At 43.7% G+C, this 18,285-nt stretch overlaps 1 protein-coding gene across 5 annotated transcripts in view; it reads left to right on the forward strand.

Annotated features, from left to right (window-relative positions):
* The window catches only part of slc44a5b (solute carrier family 44 member 5b), a 44,199-nt gene that overhangs the window by 22,338 nt on the left and 3,576 nt on the right, over positions 1-18,285 (forward strand). For 2 of the 5 annotated variants that reach the window (XR_009204603.1, XM_058390187.1), the window contains exons 6-17: positions 275-403; positions 1,395-1,455; positions 1,696-1,819; positions 2,106-2,129; positions 13,323-13,406; positions 13,532-13,644; positions 16,394-16,525; positions 16,817-16,916; positions 17,026-17,118; positions 17,406-17,493; positions 17,683-17,945; positions 18,153-18,247. Coding sequence is in view for 4 of the 5 variants with exons in the window: in XM_058390187.1 (XP_058246170.1) it covers positions 275-403; positions 1,395-1,455; positions 1,696-1,819; positions 2,106-2,129; positions 13,323-13,406; positions 13,532-13,644; positions 16,394-16,525; positions 16,817-16,916; positions 17,026-17,118; positions 17,406-17,493; positions 17,683-17,945; positions 18,153-18,247 (1,306 nt within the window). In the remaining variant the exon portion in view is untranslated. Of the gene's footprint in view, positions 1-274; positions 404-1,394; positions 1,456-1,695; positions 1,820-2,105; positions 2,130-3,443; positions 3,568-13,322; positions 13,407-13,531; positions 13,645-16,393; positions 16,526-16,816; positions 16,917-17,025; positions 17,119-17,405; positions 17,494-17,682; positions 17,946-18,152; positions 18,248-18,285 lie in introns of all 5 variants that reach the window. The other 3 variants (XM_058390190.1, XM_058390188.1, XM_058390189.1) reach the window with 3 other exon arrangements.

The raw sequence follows: 18,285 nt of genomic DNA on the forward strand, positions 1-18,285 counted from the left end.
CACCACATTCCATCCATACATCAATCACATGACATCAGCACAATGTATGTTCACGTGTAATGTTCATGTCACACAGCAGAATGTGGAGAACACCTCATCATGTCCACTCTGGTCATCTGGTTCTTCATGCTGAATGATCAGAGACACGTGCACTTCTGTATTTCTGTCCAAATGGACTTCAGATGATGGGTTCAGTCCAGACTTAAACTCCTGTTCTGACATTTGCTTTATAATCCATACAATAACATTGTGTGTGTGTGTGTTGTGTGTGTAGTTGTGTGTTACACAGTGTCCAGACAGGTTTATCACCTATGTGGATGTACAGTACAGTTACAGCAGGAACCGGAGTCACTGGGAGTATTACAGACAGTTCTGCAGACCAGGATTCAACACTCCTACTAAGGTACCACAACTTGTCTGTCTCTCTGTACTCTCTCTCTCTCTCATACTGTCTCTCTCTCTCTCTCTCTCATACTGTCTCTCTCTCTCTCTCTCTCTCTCTCTCATACTGTCTCTCTCTCTCTCGTACTCTCTCTCTCTCTCATACTGTCTCTCTCTCTTTCTCGTACTGTCTCTCACTGTACTGTCTCTCTGTCTCTCTCTCTCTCTCTCATAATGTCTCTCTCTCTCTCTCTCTCTCTCTCATACTGTCTGTCTCTCTCTCTTTCTCTCTCTGTACTCTCTCTCTCTGTCTCTCTCTTTTTCTGTCTCTCTTTCTGTCCTGTCTCTCTCTCTCAGTCTCTCTGTACTGTCTCTCTCTCAAGTTAGCCCTTTGATGGTTGAACATGGAACATGGGTGTGTGTGTGTGTGAGTATCCCACGTCACTCACACGCACCTCCATTTTGTCACCATGAAAAGGCTTTGGCCGAGTTACGTTTTTTTTGGCTCTTCCCACGCCGGACGCACACCCACATTCCTGTGCACACACACACTCCTGTGCACATACACACTCATGTACACACACCCACCCACACACACACACACATACACACTCACTAATTGCTAATGACTATGTGTAGTACACACCACCTGCCGCAGCGCCAGACAGAGCCATTCTGACGAGCACAGACACAAACTCTCTTTAAAAATGATAGCTATATTTTAATTACTTTTTCTCACTGTCCACTTTAATCGGAACATTTATATGTACTATATGCTTATGTATGTAGTTATCAGCCAATCACATGGTAGCTTCATGTGTAAAATCCTACAGATACAGATCAAGAGCTTAAGGTCATCTAAAATGACTCAAGAAAAAGTCTGATCTCTGTGAATTTCACCATGGGGTGGCTGTTGGTATCAGATGAGCTGGGTTAAGTGCTTCACATTGGGGGTGACTGTGTGTCCATGACAGCCATGAGACAAATGTGTGTGTGTGTGTGTGTGTGTACAGTCTATTGTTCAGGTGATCAGAGATGAAGATTGTCCCTCGATGCTTGTTCCCAGCAGACCCTGTGAGTTACTCTGAAGTTTTATTGATTCAGTCTTTGAGTCTCTGCAGGATCAGAATTGTATCTGTTACAGGAGCAATACGCCCTCATATCTCATCTGATCACCTCCTTTAATGCTAAAGGACACCACTGTGGTCATTTCCAATCATCCATTTAATACATTTCACTAATGAGTTCCAGAGTAAACATAATCTACACACTCTATTGTCTGATACATAAACTCTGCTCTGTGTGTGTGTTCAGTCCTACAGAGGTGTTTCCCTGACTTCATTACCAGAAATGGCACTTTAACCGTCGCTAACAAAACCACCTTTAAGGACGGACTAGGGAAAAGCAGAAGTGTCTCTGAGCTGCGAGATGCCGCCAAGTGAGTCACAAAACTCCTCAGTGCTCTGAAACTCTCCACACTTTAAACACACTCCTCTTTATTCTGGGAAAGAAAATAGTTTACTCTCCCGTCTTTACCAAATGAAAGGGCTTGTGTGTTTGTGCGCCATCTAGTGTTAGGAATAATAGAATGAAAAAAAAAAATTAGGAAACGATTAATGTGTTCTATCGAATGGTTTCTTGGATTGGATTTATCACGCACACCTTCTGAATTTTAGGGTAAATTTAATCATGTGTGTGTTTTTGATGTTTGTTTATATCCCCAGGCGAGAGGCATCTGCTTTATCAGGGTACAAGGCTCAGACTGAGCTCAGACGTCTTTACAGTCTGATGTACAGTTGAGCTGCATGTGTGCATGAGTTCACATCCGGGTCTGATCAGCACTTGCGCTTCTCTTTTACTTTTAATTCTGATTCTCAGTTTCTCAAACTCTGAGTTTGACAAACTGCACTTTCATTCTAATTATTATTATTATTGTATTATCATCCAGGGTGTGAGAGTTTATTAGTAAATTGAACAAACTGAAACAATCTGTAATAAGTTCATTATTAATGTATTACAGCAGTAACTGAGTAGGTGATGATGTCACTTAATAAACATGATGCTAATTAGCAGAGAGATTTTAAAGGTTTTTTTTAAACTGTTTTTATTTATTTTTGTTCTGTAGTAAATCGTTATGACAATACTTAGCAGAATCTTTTTTGTCCACATCATGTAAAAGTGTAAGGCATTAGAAAGTTATGAGTTCTAATCTCCTAATTTAGGACATGCCTTTATCGAATTATACTTTAAGAGAAATGATCTCATTATCAGGATTAAATACCAGAGAAGTAAAAAAAAACCAACAAGATAAATCACATCAGAATCTCAGAGTGAAATTAGTTAGTGTTTTTGAGTCTATCATCATCTCGCCTCCATCAATTCAATTTATTTTATTAGCCCCTTTTACAATGAACATTGTCTCAAAGCAGCTTTACAAAAGAAGAAAAACAGAGAAAGGGGAGGGGGAAAATGAAAAAATAAATAAATAAATAAATAAAATAAAAAAATAAGTAAATAAAAATAAATAAACAACTAGAAATAAGAGTAAATCGTTAAATTTAATAATTAAACTATTTTATCCCTAATGAGAAGCCTGTGGCAACGGTGGCAAGGAAAAACTCCCTGGGATGGAAAGGAAGAAACCTTGAGAGGAACCAGGCTCAGAAGGGAACCCATCCTCATTTGGGTGACACTAAACAGTAAATAATGTAACTGTAGCTGATTAATGTCCTTTCTACAACAGAAATCAATGACCCATGAGGAACTATTAGGTCAGTGTAGTTTCTAAGGTCATTATAAACACTAGTTCTTTGCTGTCACAAGCTGACAGATGAAATGGCAGATCTGTGATGGTGTGAAAGTGTCTCTGTCCATGGCTGTCTCCTGGTCCACACAGATCCATCCACAGCACCAGTGGGCACCAACAAGCGACGAGACTCCGACCAGGGGTAGAGGTAGTGGTCATACTGGAAACTGGCAAACATCTTTTTCCAAGATGGCGGCGCGGCAGTAGCACGCAGCGGCCACTCCGGAACCAAAATGGTGCTTTCTTTTTGTTTTAGTCCTACAGAGGTGTTTCCCTGACTTCATTACCAGAAATGGCATTTTAACCGTCGCTAACAAAACCACCTTTAAGGACGGACTAGGGAAAAGCAGAAGTGTCTCTGAGCTGCGAGATGCCGCCAAGTGAGTCACAAAACTCCTCAGTGCTCTGAAACTCTCCACACTTTAAACACACTCCTCTTTATTCTGGGAAAGAAAATAGTTTACTCTCCCGTCTTTACCAAATGAAAGGGCTTGTGTGTTTGTGCGCCATCTAGTGTTAGGAATAATAGAATGAAAAAAAAAAATTAGGAAACGATTAATGTGTTCTATCGAATGGTTTCTTGGATTGGATTTATCACGCACACCTTCTGAATTTTAGGGTAAATTTAATCATGTGTGTGTTTTTGATGTTTGTTTATATCCCCAGGTGAGAGGCATCTGCTTTATCAGGGTACAAGGCTCAGACTGAGCTCAGACGTCTTTACAGTCTGATGTACAGTTGAGCTGCATGTGTGCATGAGTTCACATCCGGGTCTGATCACATCCGGGTCAGTTCTTTGCTGTCACAAGCTGACAGATGAAATGGCAGATCTGTGATGGTGTGAAAGTCCCCAAGTGTCTCTGTCCATGGCTGTCTCCTGCTCCACACAGATCCATCCACAGCACCAGTGGGAACCAACAAGCGACGAGACTCCGACCAGGGGTAGAGGTAGTGGTCATACTGGAAACTGGCAAACATCTTTTTCCAAGATGGCGGCGCGGCAGTAGCACGCAGCGGCCACTCCGGAACCAAAATTGTGCTTTCTTTTTGTTTTAGCGTGAAATTAAAAGTGCATGGACGCCAAACACAGTGGTGTTCATGTATACGACCGCCAGACGATATTACAGTACAGATATCATGCAGTTACTAACTTGCATGATGAGGTACTCTGCAAACTTCGCGAACTCGGCTTGCTGCGAAGTCCAGGTCTTCAGTCATCGGCGTCACCTGATGCCGGTGGCCGGGAGAGAGGACGTCGCAAGCGGTGTTCAAGAAAGCGGAAGCGCGGTAAACGGGCGGGTGTCCGTGCTAGGCTAACAACCAACCCTAGCCGGCCGGCACTCCCTTCCATCATCTTGTCCAACGTCTGCTCACTGGATAATAAACTGGACTACATCCGACTCCAGCGAACTACACGGCGTGAGTTCAGAGACTGCTGCGTCTTTGTTTTCACGGAGACGTGGCTCAGCGACAGAGTTCCGGACGCCGCCATTCAGCTAGCCGGGCTAACCGTGTTTCGTGCCGACAGGAATGCAGCTCTGTGCAGTAAGACTCGCGGTGGTGGCGTGTGTGTTTACATCAACACGGAATGGTGTAAGGACTCTGCTTGTGTCTAACTACTGCTCATCGGTAGTGGAGTTTGTGACTGTTAGATGCAGACCATTTTATTTACCCCGGGAATTCACCACTACTCTCATTATCGGAGTGTACATTCCCCCCAGCCCTAATGCTAAGGAGGCTCTGTGTGAGCTGTACGGAGCTATTAGCGAGCTGCAGAATGCTCACCCCGACGGACTGTTTATCATCGCCGGAGATTTCAATCATGTAAATCTCAGAACAGTGCTCCCTAAATTCCATCAGTATGTGGACTTTGCTACGAGAGGGGCGAACACACTGGATGTTGTTTTCTCAAACATTCCCGGCGCGTATCGTGCGGAGCCCCGCCCCCACCTCGGCTACTCAGACCACATCTCTGTTATGTTGATTCCAGCATACAGACCTCTCGTCAGATGCTCTAAACCTGTTCTGAAACAGGTTAAGACCTGGCCAGCAGGAGCCATCTCTGCTCTTCAGGACTGTTTTGAGTGCACTGACTGGGACATGTTTAGGGAGGCTGCAACCAACGGCGACTCTCAGTGACCGGCTACATCGGGATGCATCGATGACATGACCGTCTCCAAGACCATCACAACATGCTCCAACCAGAAGCCGTGGATGACTGCGAAAGTGCGTGCTCTCCTGAAGTCGAGAGACTCTGCCTTCAGATCAGGAGACAGGAAGGCCTTAAAAATTGCAAGGGCCAAACTGTCCCGAGCGATCAGAGAGGCGAAGCGTGCACACGCCCAGAGAATCCACGGCCACTTCCAGAACAGCAGAGACTCCTGGCGCATGTGGCAGGGCATTCAGGCGATCATCAACTACAGGACAACTTCACCTGCCTGTGACAGTGATGCCTCCCTTCCAGATACGCTGAATGACTTCTACGCTTGGTTTGAGGCACAGAACAACACAACAGCGAGGAAGACCATCCCTCCTCCTAATGACCCAGTGCTCTGTCTCACCATGGCTGACATGAGGAGAACTCTATGTAGAGTTAACCCACGGAAGTCTGCTGGACCAGACAACATTCCTGGCAGAGTTCTCAGGGAGTGTGCAGAGCAGCTAGCAGATGTCTTCACTGACGTCTTCAACATCTCGCTGAGCAGCTCCATCATCCCTACGTGTCTCAAGACAACGACCATCGTCCCTGTGCCAAAGAAGTCTACGGTTTCCTGCCTCAATGACCACCGTCCCGTCGCACTCACACCAATCGTGATGAAATGCTTCGAGAGGCTCGTCATGAGGCACATCAAGTCACAGCTACCGCCCTCACTGGACCCCTTGCAGTTTGTGTATTGTCCTAACCGTCTCCTACGTTCGAATGCTGTTCATAGATTTCAGTTCTTCATTCAACACAATCATCCCTCAGCAGTTGATTGAGAAGCTGAGTCTCCTGGGCCTGAACACCTCTCTCTGCAACTGGATCCTTGATTTCCTGACTGGGAGACCTCAGTCAGTCTGGATTGGGAGCAGTATCTCCAGCACCACCACACTGAGCACTGGAGCTCCTCAGGGCTGTGTGCTCAGTCCATTGCTGTTCACTCTGCTGACTCACGACTGTGCAGCAATGCACAGCTCCAACCACATCGTTAAGTTCTCCGATGACACGACCGTGGTGGGTCTCATCAGTAAGAACGACGAGTCAGCATACAGAGAGGAGGTGCAACATCTAACAGCCTGGTGCAGAGCCGACAACCTCTCCCTGAACGTCGACAAGACCAAAGAGATGGTTGTTGACTTCAGGAGAGCACAGAGTGACCATTCTCCACTGTCCATCGATGGATCCTTGGTGGAGATCGTCAAGAGCACCAAATTCCTTGGTGTCCATCTGGCGGTGAACTTCACCTGGTCACTCAACACCAGCTCCATCACCAAGAAAGCCCAGCAGCGCCTCTACTTCCTGAGGAGGCTGAGGAAAGCCCATCTCCCTCCCCCCATCCTGACTGTGTTCTACAGAGGGACCATCGAGAGCGTCCTGAGCAGCTGCATCACTGCCTGGTTTGGGAACTGCACCGTCTCAGATCGCAAGACCCTTCAGCGGATAGTGAGGACAGCTGAGAAGATCATTGGAGTCTCTCTTCCCTCTATCACAGACATTTACACCGCACGCTGCATCCGCAAAGCTAACAGCATTGTGGCTGATCCCACACACCCCTCACACACACTCTTACACACCCCACACACCCCTCACACACACTCTTACACACCCCACACACCCCTCACACACACTCTTCACCCTCCTGCCATCTGGAAAGTGGTACCGGAGCATTCGGGCCTCACAACCAGACTGTGTAACAGTTTCTTTCCTCAAGCCATCAGGCTCCTCAACACTCAGGACTGAACTGTTCTACACTCTCACACACACACACTCTCACTCAGGACTGAACTGTTCTACACTCTCTCTCTCACACACACACACACACACTCTCACTCAGGACTGAACTGTATATCAACTCTCTGTCTCTCTCACACACAGATACACACACTCTCTCTTGACTGTGTGGATGCACACACACACACAATTTATATTGTTCATTACTTACTGCACTACCTCTACCTGTCATCTGCTGCTATAGTTATATTTATGTTTATTCTATTTGCACTACCTCAACCGCTGCTGTGTATTTTTGCATAATATTTTTTGCACAATATTTTTTTTTACATCATTTCATTTTATCTTATTTTATTTCACTTACATTCCATTACACATGTTCTTTTCTTTCTTTTCGCTTTTCGCTAAGTGTCCTGTGTTCTTTTGTGTTGTCTTTCTTGTATTTATTGTCTTTTGCACTGTCTTGTCTATGCTCTGTTTGCACCTAGCTGCACACTGTGCACTTTACATGGCTAAGACAAACTTCTGTCCTAGCTCTGTGGTGGTGTTTTGTGTTGAACTTGTTGTTGTATGTTCATGTAGCACCAGGTCCTGGAGAAACACTGTTTCATTTCACTATGTACTGCGTCAGATATATGTGGTTGAAATGACAATAAAGCTTCTTGAATCTTGACTCTTGAAGTGGGAGCTCAGGAGTGGGGTGTATAGCTCAACAGAGAAAGACAGAGAGAGAAAGAGAAAGATATTAAGTATGATTCTGATCATGTGATGTTTAAGGACAGTGTAGAATTATGTGTAAAGTGCAGGCAGGGACTCCGGCAAGACTAGCTATGACATCATAACTAAAAGGGAGAGCCAGAAGGTCACAGACATGAAGGCTTCCCGGGACATAAAGCATCCAACCACTTCACAGTCAGTGACCTGAGCGACTTGTGAGGGTGGTAAGACGACAGCATCCAACACATCCCAGTACACCAAACATTCTATGACCATGAACCTTCCAGATCTGCTCCTTTACCTAAGAAAACTATACATTAAAAGCTCGGCTAAACAAATGTGTCTTCAGCCTAGACTTAAACATTGAGACTGTGAGTCCCGAACACTAATTGGAAGGCTGTTCCATAACTTTGGGCTTTGAAAGAGAAAGCTCCGCCCCCTGCTGTAGCCTTTGCTACTTGAGGTACTACCAAGTAACCAGCACCCTTTGATCGGAGTAGGCGTGGCGGATCATAAAAGACTAAAAGATTGCTCAGGTACTGTGGCGCGAGACCATTTAGTGCTTTATAGGTTAGTAACAGGATTTTATAATCAATGCGAAATTTGATTGGGAGCCAATGTAGTGTGGCTAAAATAGGAGTGATGTGTTCATATCTTCTGGTTCTAGTTAGAACTCTAGCTGCTGCATTCTGGACTAACTGGAGCTTGTTTCTGCTCCTACTGGAACATCCAGACAGTAAGACATTACAATAATCCAACCTAGAGGTAACAAAAGCATGAACTAATTTTTCTGCATCATGAAGCGACAACATATTTCTTATCTTAGCAATATTCCTAAGATGGAAGAAGGCTACCCGAGTGATATTATCTACATGAGCTTCGAATGAAAGACCAGAATCAATAATCACACCAAGATCTTTTACTGCTGGACAAGATGAAACCAAAAGACCATCCACCATTACTCTGTAATCAGAAAGCTCACTTCTATCTGCCTGTGGTCCTAGTACAAGCACCTCTGTCTTGTCCGAATTAAGCAGGAGGAAGTTAGTGACCATCCAATGTCTAATGTCCTTTACACATTCTTCTATCTTAATAAGCTGGTGTCTCTCATCTGATTTAGCTGAGACATATAGCTGTGTGTCATCGGCATAACAGTGGAAGCTAATAGCATGTTTATGAATAACTGCACCAAAGGGTAGCATATATAGGGAGAAAAGCAGTGGGCCTAAAACAGAACCTTGTGGAACACCGAACATAACCTTGGTATGCATGGAGAAGTCACCATCTAGATCTACAAACTGATAACGGTCAGTCAAATAAGACCTGAGCCAGGAGAGGGCTGTTCCTTTAACACCAAAATGTTCTAGCCTATCAAGTAGAACAGTGTGGTCAATGGTGTCAAAAGCTGCTCTAAGATCGAGTAACACCAGTAAGGAGACACAACCCTGATCAGAAGCCAGTAACAGGTCATTGACCACTTTAACCAGTGCTGTCTCTGTGCTATGATGAGGCCTAAATCCTGACTGATACATTTCATAAATGTTATTTCTATGCAGGTCTGAACATAACTGCTGTGCTACAGCCTTTTCTAGGATCTTGGAGATAAAGGGCAGGTTTGATATCGGTCTATAGTTAGACAGCTGACAGGGGTCGAGGTCCGTTTTTTTAATCAAGGGTTTGATAATTGCTAGCTTAAATGATTTAGGCACATAGCCAGTGCTTAGAGAAGAATTAATTATTTTTAGAAGGGGTTCAGTAGCTACTGGTAATATCTGTTTAAGGAAAGACGTGGGTAAAGGATCTAGGATGCAGGTAGAAAGTTTTGAAGAGGAAATTAGTGAAATTATATCAGGCTCTTGAAGTGGAGTGAAGCACTCTAAGCTCTGATCAGAAATAGCTATATTATCTAAAGGATTATCTATCAAATAATATGGTTTTAAATTAATAGTCTGAATTTTTTGCCTGATATTGTCAATTTTTTCATTGAAGAAATTCATGAAGTCATTGCTGCTAAATGTAGATGGTGTGCGCTTTTCTACAGTGGTTTTACTCCTAGTTAGTTTTGCTACAGTGCTAAATAAAAATTTTGGATTGTTTTTGTTATCTTCGATTAGGGCAGAGAGATACGCTGATCTAGCAGCACTAAGAGAATTTTTGTATCTCAGAAGGCTTTCCTTCCACGCAATCTGGAATACTGCTAATTTAGCTTGACGCCATTTACGCTCTAGTTTCCTAGCTGATTGTTTTAAAGCTTGTGTGTGGTCATTGTACCAGGGTGCTAGTTCCTTCTCTTTAATTTTATTTTAAGTATTTTAAAATTATTTTCCATTTAAGTGGAGCTACAGTGTCTAGGGTGTTCTGAAATAATGACTCCAAGTAATCAGTCGCCTGGTCAAGTTCTGTGGGGTCAGAAGGTGAACCAATCATGTGTGATAATTCTGGGAGACTATCGGTAAATCTCTCTACAGTAGCAGACGTAAATATACGCTTCATACGGTAATGTGGCAAATCGAGCATCTCGTGACGCATTTTAAATGAAACTAGATAATGATCTGAGATAGCTTCTGACTGTGGAAGAGTGACTGTTTTCTATATTTAATCCAAAGGTAAAAATGAGATCCAGAGTGTGACCTCCATTATGAGTGGGTCCTATTACATTTTGATTAACACCTAATGAATCTAAGATGGACACACCTGCTGTTCTCAGAGGGTCTTCTGGCTTATCAAAATGAATGTTGAAGTCTCCGACTATTAATGCTTTGTCTAAAGAAACAACAAGGTTTGAAGTAAAATCTCCAGATTCACTGAGGAATTCAGAGTATGGCCCTGGGGGTCTGTAAATAACAATTAGTGGAATTGACTCTGTGAACTTATTTGTAGCTGCATACGTTAGGTTAGTATAAAGAACTTCAGATGAGTTGAACTGATGTTTGGGTTTTTGTGTGGCGCTTAGCTTATTATCATGAATAACTGCGACACCTCCTCCCCTGCCTGTTAGACACGGTTGATGTATATAGCTATAGCCAGGCGGACAAGCTTCATTTAATGCTACGTACTCGTTTTGTTTAATCCATGTTTCTGTTAAACAAAGAACACTGAACTCCTGATCAGTAATCAGTTCATTAATTATAAGTGCTTTAGTTGACAGAGATCTTATATTTAACAGTCCTAGCTTCAGATCAAAGGTGCTGGCTGTGCATTCACTATCATCTAGTTTTATGTTAATCAGGTTACTAAAACAAATTTTCTGATTTCTGTTAAAACATTTTTGTTTGGTTCAGGGAATAGACACAGTCTCAATGTTATGAACCCTGAGTGACGACTCTTTGCAGCCAGCAGACGGTCGGATTAACCTGCTTGTCTGCTCCCTGGCCCTGGCACTGGATTGTCACCGATTAACTAGATCTGTTCTAAGACTATGTGCTATGCTGCAAGAAATGAGAGCAGCACCCTCCCGAGTGGGATGGACACCGTCCCGTCCTAACAGGCCAGCCTTGCCCTCAAAAGAGCTCCAATTGTCTATGAAGCCCACATTGTTTTCAGAGCACCACCTGGACATCCAGCAGTTCAGCGACCATAACCTGCTGTAAGCTACATCACCACGCCGCATTGGGATGGGGCCAGAGCATACTACAGCATCGGACATCGCCTTCGCTAATTTACACACCTCTACATCATTACTCTTAGTAACCTCAGACTGACGAAGGCGTATATCATTAGCTCCTACATGGAAGACTATCTTGGAGAACCTGTGCTTGCCTAGGATCCTAAGATTACCTGCAATATCCGGTGCCCTGGCTCCCGGAATACACCTAACCTGTGCTGCAGGAGCCCCTAAAGGCCTAGCTAATTTCACATGCCTTAAAATTGAGTCTCCTATAACCAGAGCTCTTTCAGGTTTCTCAGCGGGTTCTTCACTGAGGAGAGCAAACCTGTTGGTCATGTGAAGCGGAGAGGAGTGGTGATCCCGTGGGCAAGCCTTAGCATTAGCCTTGGCTGCGTGACTATGCCACCAAGTCGTCACCCATTCGCCTGGCTGTGAGGGCTCTAAAGCCGGAGTTGGGGGATTACTAACTCCACCTAAGGCATCCAGACTTCCTCCTACAGACACTACACTGCTCTCACTGTTACTAACCCTCTCTAGTGTCTGGATGCGCACCTCTAAAGCTAATATTTTCTCCATCAGAGAGCTAACTAGCGTACACTTATCACAGGTAAAATTAACACTAACGACGGAGAAAGAATTACTGAACATCCTGCAGCTCACACACTGAACAAGCTGAATGTTAGTCATAATGAATGATCACGTACCTTTGAGTGAATTTATCCTGATAATAAAGAGATCCGGAGAGGGATTTCCTCCGATTGCTGTATGAACACCGGGAAAAAGGCTTCTCCCGAGAGAAAACAAATGAACAATTAACTGCAATATGCAAGTAAAGATTTAGGAAACAAAACCTGACAGTGTAAAATATTCAGGTAAATGAGAAAAAATTAGACTATATAAACTTCGAATAAAAAACGCAGAAACAGGCAAGAAACTCGCGATAAGTGCTTCAAACACAGGAAGTGACGTCACACCCATCAGACTGTAAAAGCGTCTCCTGGACACAGCTTCAGGTCTCCACACAGGTGTTTAGTGTGATTCAGGTCTGGACTCTGGCTACTTCATTCACTTACACGGATCTCCTGGTGAAAGGACATTATTTACATTTACATTATTTACTGTCCAGTGTCACCCATATGAGGATAGGTTCCCTTCTGAGCCTGGTTCCTCTCAAGGTTTCCTCCTCATATCACAGGGAGTTTTTCCTCACTACCGTTGCTGCAGGCTTCTCATTAGAGCTAAAATAGTAACTTTTATTTAAACTTTGTAGCTTCATGATTCCCTCCACCTGATAAAGCCCTCATCACATGCAGTGAGGAACCAGAGTCAGATCTTCCTGCAGCTCCTGTAATGTTGCTGTCAGTCTCTCAGCAGCCTTCTGATAGGTTCTTGTTCTTGTGTAGATGTTTTTTTAAGTTGTGACATGATTAATCTTGGCTTCATTTTGACATCATTAAACAGGAGTGTGTAAATTTATATCCTGTGTGTGTGTGTGTGTTGTGATGCACATTTGCTACAGATCATGTTGTCTCCCAAGCCACTAACTCCAATAACACTAACCCTAAACCTGCTGGTGCTGAAGATAGACAGTGAGATACTGAGGTCTGTGTGTGTGTGTGTGTGTGTGATTGTCTAATGTTTGCTTTTCCACAAAGGTTCTTTGGATATTGGAAGGTTCTTCACACCCTTTAGAGGTTCTTGTTATAGCTCTATATGAAACCGTATGATGTGTTTTACACACAGAACCTTTAAAGTACCTTCAGAGCAACAAACCAAAGAACTGATTTTTTCAAAAAGTGTGCCGTAACCACACACCAACACACACACACAGACACACACACGTGTGTTGGGGGTGGTAATGTAGGTGGTGTTTTTCACAGTGGCATTTCCAGTCTGCTGGATGTTAAGGAGATGGGAGTGAAGATCTTTGAAGACTTTGCCAGGACCTGGTTCTGGATTCTAATGTGAGAATTTAATTTACTATAACAACATTCACTCTAAACCTTTCACTTCACTTGATCAGTACAGAACTGTTAGAGCTTCTCCTCGTAAATATGAGTGATTTTGTGAATTAACATTGTGTGTGCAGAGGTCTGGTCATTTCCATGGTGATCAGTTTGCTGTTTATTGTCCTCCTGAGACTAATGGCTGGAGTTTTATTGTGGAGTGTAATATTCGGTGTAATCGGAGCAGTGGGATATGGTAACACACACACACACACACACACACACACACACACACATATATATATATATATATATATATATACCCCCCTAATTTCAGCAAACATTTTAGTATACAGTATCTTCTCAAAGGATAATACTATAGAAATGAAACTTAGATATATTTTAGAGAAGTCAATGTGCAACTTTTTTTCAAGATTTCCTGTCCTCTGAAAATAACTCAACATACAGACATTATTGTCTAAATAACTGGCAACAAAAGCGAGTACACCCTAAGTGATAAAAGCTGTACATCGTTTAACTGTGCACAGTCACATGTCCTATTCATCATGTTCATGTGTTTGTCAGCTTGATAGGACCATATAAATGTGTGTATCTTATATTAGAGCATTTAAACTTTGGTGCTTTGAGTACAATTCACTCATACTGACCACTGGATGATCAACATGGCACCTCATGGCAAAGAACTCTCAGAGGATTTGAGAATTAGAATTGTTACTAAAGCTGTTCTTCTGAAGCTGACTCACAAGATAGCCTGCAAACAGTTTGCTGAAGACAACCTATCCAAGAGCATGACTTACTGGAACCAAGATAAACTTGTTTGGGTCAGATGGTGTCCAGCATGTGTGGTGAAGCCCTGGTGAGGAGTACCAAGAAAATTGTCTCTTGCCTACAGTTGCATGGTGGTGGTATCATGGTCTGGGGCTGCATGAGTGCTGCTGGTACTGGGGGCTGTGGTTCATTGAGGGAAACATGGATTCCAGCATTCTGAAGCAGAACAAGATGCCCTCCTTCAAAAACTGGGCCAAACGTCAGTTTTCTGAGATGATAACGAGCCCAAACACACCGCCAAGATGATAACTGCCTTGCTGAGGAAGCTGAAGGTAAAGGTGATGGAGTGGCCAAGTATGGCTCCAGACCTGAACCCTATTGAGCACCTGTGGGGCATCCTCAAGCAGAAGGTGGAGAAGCGCCATGTGTCTAAAACATCCAGCAGCTCTGTGATGGAGGAGTGGAAGGGGATCCCAGCAACAACATGTGCAGCTCTGGTGAATTCCATGCCCGGGAGGATTAAGGCAGTGCTAAATAAAAATGGTACTCATACAAAATATTGACACTTTGGACACAGTTTGGACATGTTCACTTAGGGTGTACTCATTTTCGTTGCCAGTTATTTAGACAATAAAGTCTTCATGTTGAATTATTGTTAGAGGACAGTAAATCTATACTGCTATACAAGCTGCACATTGACTACTCTAAATTATATCCAATTTTCATTTCTATAGTATTGTCCCTTGAGAACATATAATAAAGTGGTTGCTGAAATGTGAGGGGTGTACTCACTTTTGTAAGATACAGTATGTATATACACTATATTGCCAAAAGTATTCGCTCACCCATCCAAATAATCAGAATCAGGTGTTCCAATCACTTCCATGGCCACAGGTGTATAAAATCAAGCACCTAGGCATGCAGACTGTTTTTACAAACATTTGTGAAAGAATGGGTCGCTCTCAGGAGCTCAGTGAATTCCAGCGTGGAACTGTGATAGGATGCCACCTGTGCAACAAATCCAGTCGTGAAATTTCCTCGCTCCTAAATATTCCACAGTCAACTGTCAGCTGTATTATAAGAACATGGAAGTATTTGGGAACGACAGCAACTCAGCCACAAAGTGGTAGGCCACGTAAACTGACGGAGCGGGGTCAGCGGATGCTGAGGCGCATAGTGCGAAGAGGTCACCAACTTTCTGCAGAGTCAATCGCTACAGACCTCCAAACTTCATGTGGCCTTCAGATTAGCTCAAGAACAGTGCGCAGAGAGCTTCATGGAATGGGTTTCCATGGTCGAGCAGCTGCATCCAAGCCATACATCACCAAGTGCAATGCAAAGCATCGGATGCAGTGGTGTAAAGCACGCCGCCACTGGACTCTAGAGCAGTGGAGACGTGTTCTCTGGAGGGACGAATCGCGCTTCTCCATCTGGCAATCTGATGGACGAGTCTGGGTTTGGCGGTTGCCAGGAGAACGGTACTTGTCTGACTGCATTGTGCCAAGTGTAAAGTTTGGTGGAGGGGGGATTATGGTGTGGGGTTGTTTTTCAGGAGCTGGGCTTGGCCCCTTAGTTCAAGTGAAAGGAACTCTGAATGCTTCAGCATACCAAGACATTTTGGATAATTCCATGCTCCCAACTTTGTGGGAACAGTTTGGAGCTGGCCCCTTCCTCTTCCAACATGACTGTGCACCAGTGACCAAAGCAAGGTCCATAAAGACATGGATGACAGAGTCTGGTGTGGATGAACTTGACTGGCCTGCACAGAGTCCTGACCTCAACCCGATAGAACACCTTTGGGATGAATTAGAGCGGAGACTGAGAGCCAGGCCTTCTCGTCCAACATCAGTGTGTGACCTCACAAATGCGCTTCTGGAAGAATGGTCAAAAATTCCCATAAACACACTCCTAAACCTTGTGGACAGCCTTCCCAGAAGAGTTGAAGCTGTTATAGCTGCAAAGGGTGGACCGACGTCATATTGAACCCTATGGATTAGGAATGGGATGTCACTTAAGTTCATATGCGAGCCAAGGCAGGTGAGCGAATACTTTTGGCAATATAGTGTATATATAAACCTCACAGCCAGGACTCTCTCATTCTCATTGAATAAAAAATATGTTTCTTTCCTAATTTCTTTTCCTCTTTCGTTCTGTGTTGTTTATGGGTTTCTCCTGGGGTTCTCCTGTGGTTCTCCTGGGGTTGTCTGGTTCTTTAGGGATCTGGCAGTGTTACTGGGAGCATGTGACTCTGAAAGGGAAGCCTGATGCTGATGTGTCCATCACTGATCTTGGCTTTCAGACAGATTACAGGATTTATCTGCAGCTGCGCCAGACCTGGCTGATCTTCTGTAAGAGTTTACACCAAACACTTCTGATGAGGCCTGCGTAAGCAGGATGTTAGCATTAAAGCCTTGTTGATGGACTGCCGGGGGCGGGGTGTAGAGTGTGGAGCTCCAGCACAGGGAGTAGAGCTGAGTCCTATATTTGATGGAAAACATCATTCTCAAATACTATACTAGTGAAATCTGTTTAACTAATCAGAGTGGTGAGATTTGCTTAGAGATATTAACATTATCATTAGCATAGTGTTAGTGATAGCATTAGCATGGCATTGCATTAATGGATGGTATGTGTTACAGTGATTGTCCTGGCAGTGATGGAGCTCGTGATCATTTTGTTGTTGATATTTTTGAGGAGAAGAGTGTGTATCGCCATTGCTTTGCTCAAAGAGGGAAGCAGGTACAGACTCCACCCATTTTACTCATTACAGTCCCATTACACCACATATACAGGTACAGACTCCACCCACAAACTTCTGTATAATTAATCATGTCTGTCTCTCTGTTAGGGCGATCAGTTACATAACATCAACCTTGTTTTATCCAATCATCACCTTCCTCCTCCTTACTGTCTGTATTGCCTACTGGGCTGTGACAGCTGTGTATCCTCTCTCTCTCTCTCTCTCTCTCTCTCTTTCTGTGTGTGTGTGTGTGTGTGTGTGATCCCCCCCCCCAAATTAATCTTAAACCAGCTAACCAAATCTGTTCAAGCTGCTTCTCATGCAATGGGAAGCGTGGTCTGCCCTCTTCCTCATACATAAAGCTAACAGCCTTTCACGATTGGCCAGTGTGCCTGTGAGTGACAGGAGAGAGAAAGTATCATTATTAATTAGAAAAATATATTTAAATCTACAATTATTTAAAATAATCCTTAACGTGTGAAATCCAGTTTTCTGGCGTCGTCGGGTGAAGCTGTGTATAAAGTGATGTCAACACAAGCGAACTGTAAATACAGCAACATGACCTGTGACCCTCAGGTACACACACACACACACACACACACACACACTACAGTTACAACAACTCGCACACAAAATCTTACTATCATATGACTGACAGGTACTGACGGCTGCAAAGACCGACTAAATTCCAACTAAATTGAATAAGACAAAATATTTTTTAAAAAATTTAATTTTGTGTGTGTGTGTGTGTTCTTTACACTGCAGAGGTTCAGTGAGGGGAATGTGAGCAGTGTGTGTGTGGGTTCTCAGTGTGTGTTTGTGTTTTATGGAGGTGAAAGTGTGCATCATCGCTACATGGCGGTTCTGCAGGTGTGTAATTTCTTCATGTTGCTATGGTTGGTGAACTTCGTCCTGGCGCTGGGGCAGTGCACACTGTCTGGTGCTTTCGCCTCGTACTACTGGAGCCTTAACAAACCCACTGATATCCCAGCATGCCCTGTGTCTGCCTCCTTCAGCCGCGCACTCAGGTCACTTCCTGTTATTTATTTCTTTTATTTACACTATTTTGTTATTGATTTCTTTACACTTGCTGAGTTCTGGACTCCTCAGAAAATTATTTTATAATAATGATTCATTTTATAATGTTTCTTCATCGTATGACTTCTGTACATTCAGGTCGGCTTCAGCTTCCTGTGTGTGATGTGATGTTTTCACGAGAAGGTTTTATGTTCTAGGTTCCACACGGGTTCTCTGGCTTTTGGTGCCTTGATTTTGTCTGTGGTTCAGTTCATCCGCATGGTTCTGGAATACCTGGACCACAAACTGAAAGGTGTGTGTGTGTGTGTTTGTTTACCTTCATCAATTAAA

Source organism: Hemibagrus wyckioides, linkage group LG05 (genome assembly GCF_019097595.1).
Source record: "Hemibagrus wyckioides isolate EC202008001 linkage group LG05, SWU_Hwy_1.0, whole genome shotgun sequence".
Classification (NCBI taxonomy): Eukaryota; Metazoa; Chordata; class Actinopteri; order Siluriformes; family Bagridae; genus Hemibagrus; species Hemibagrus wyckioides.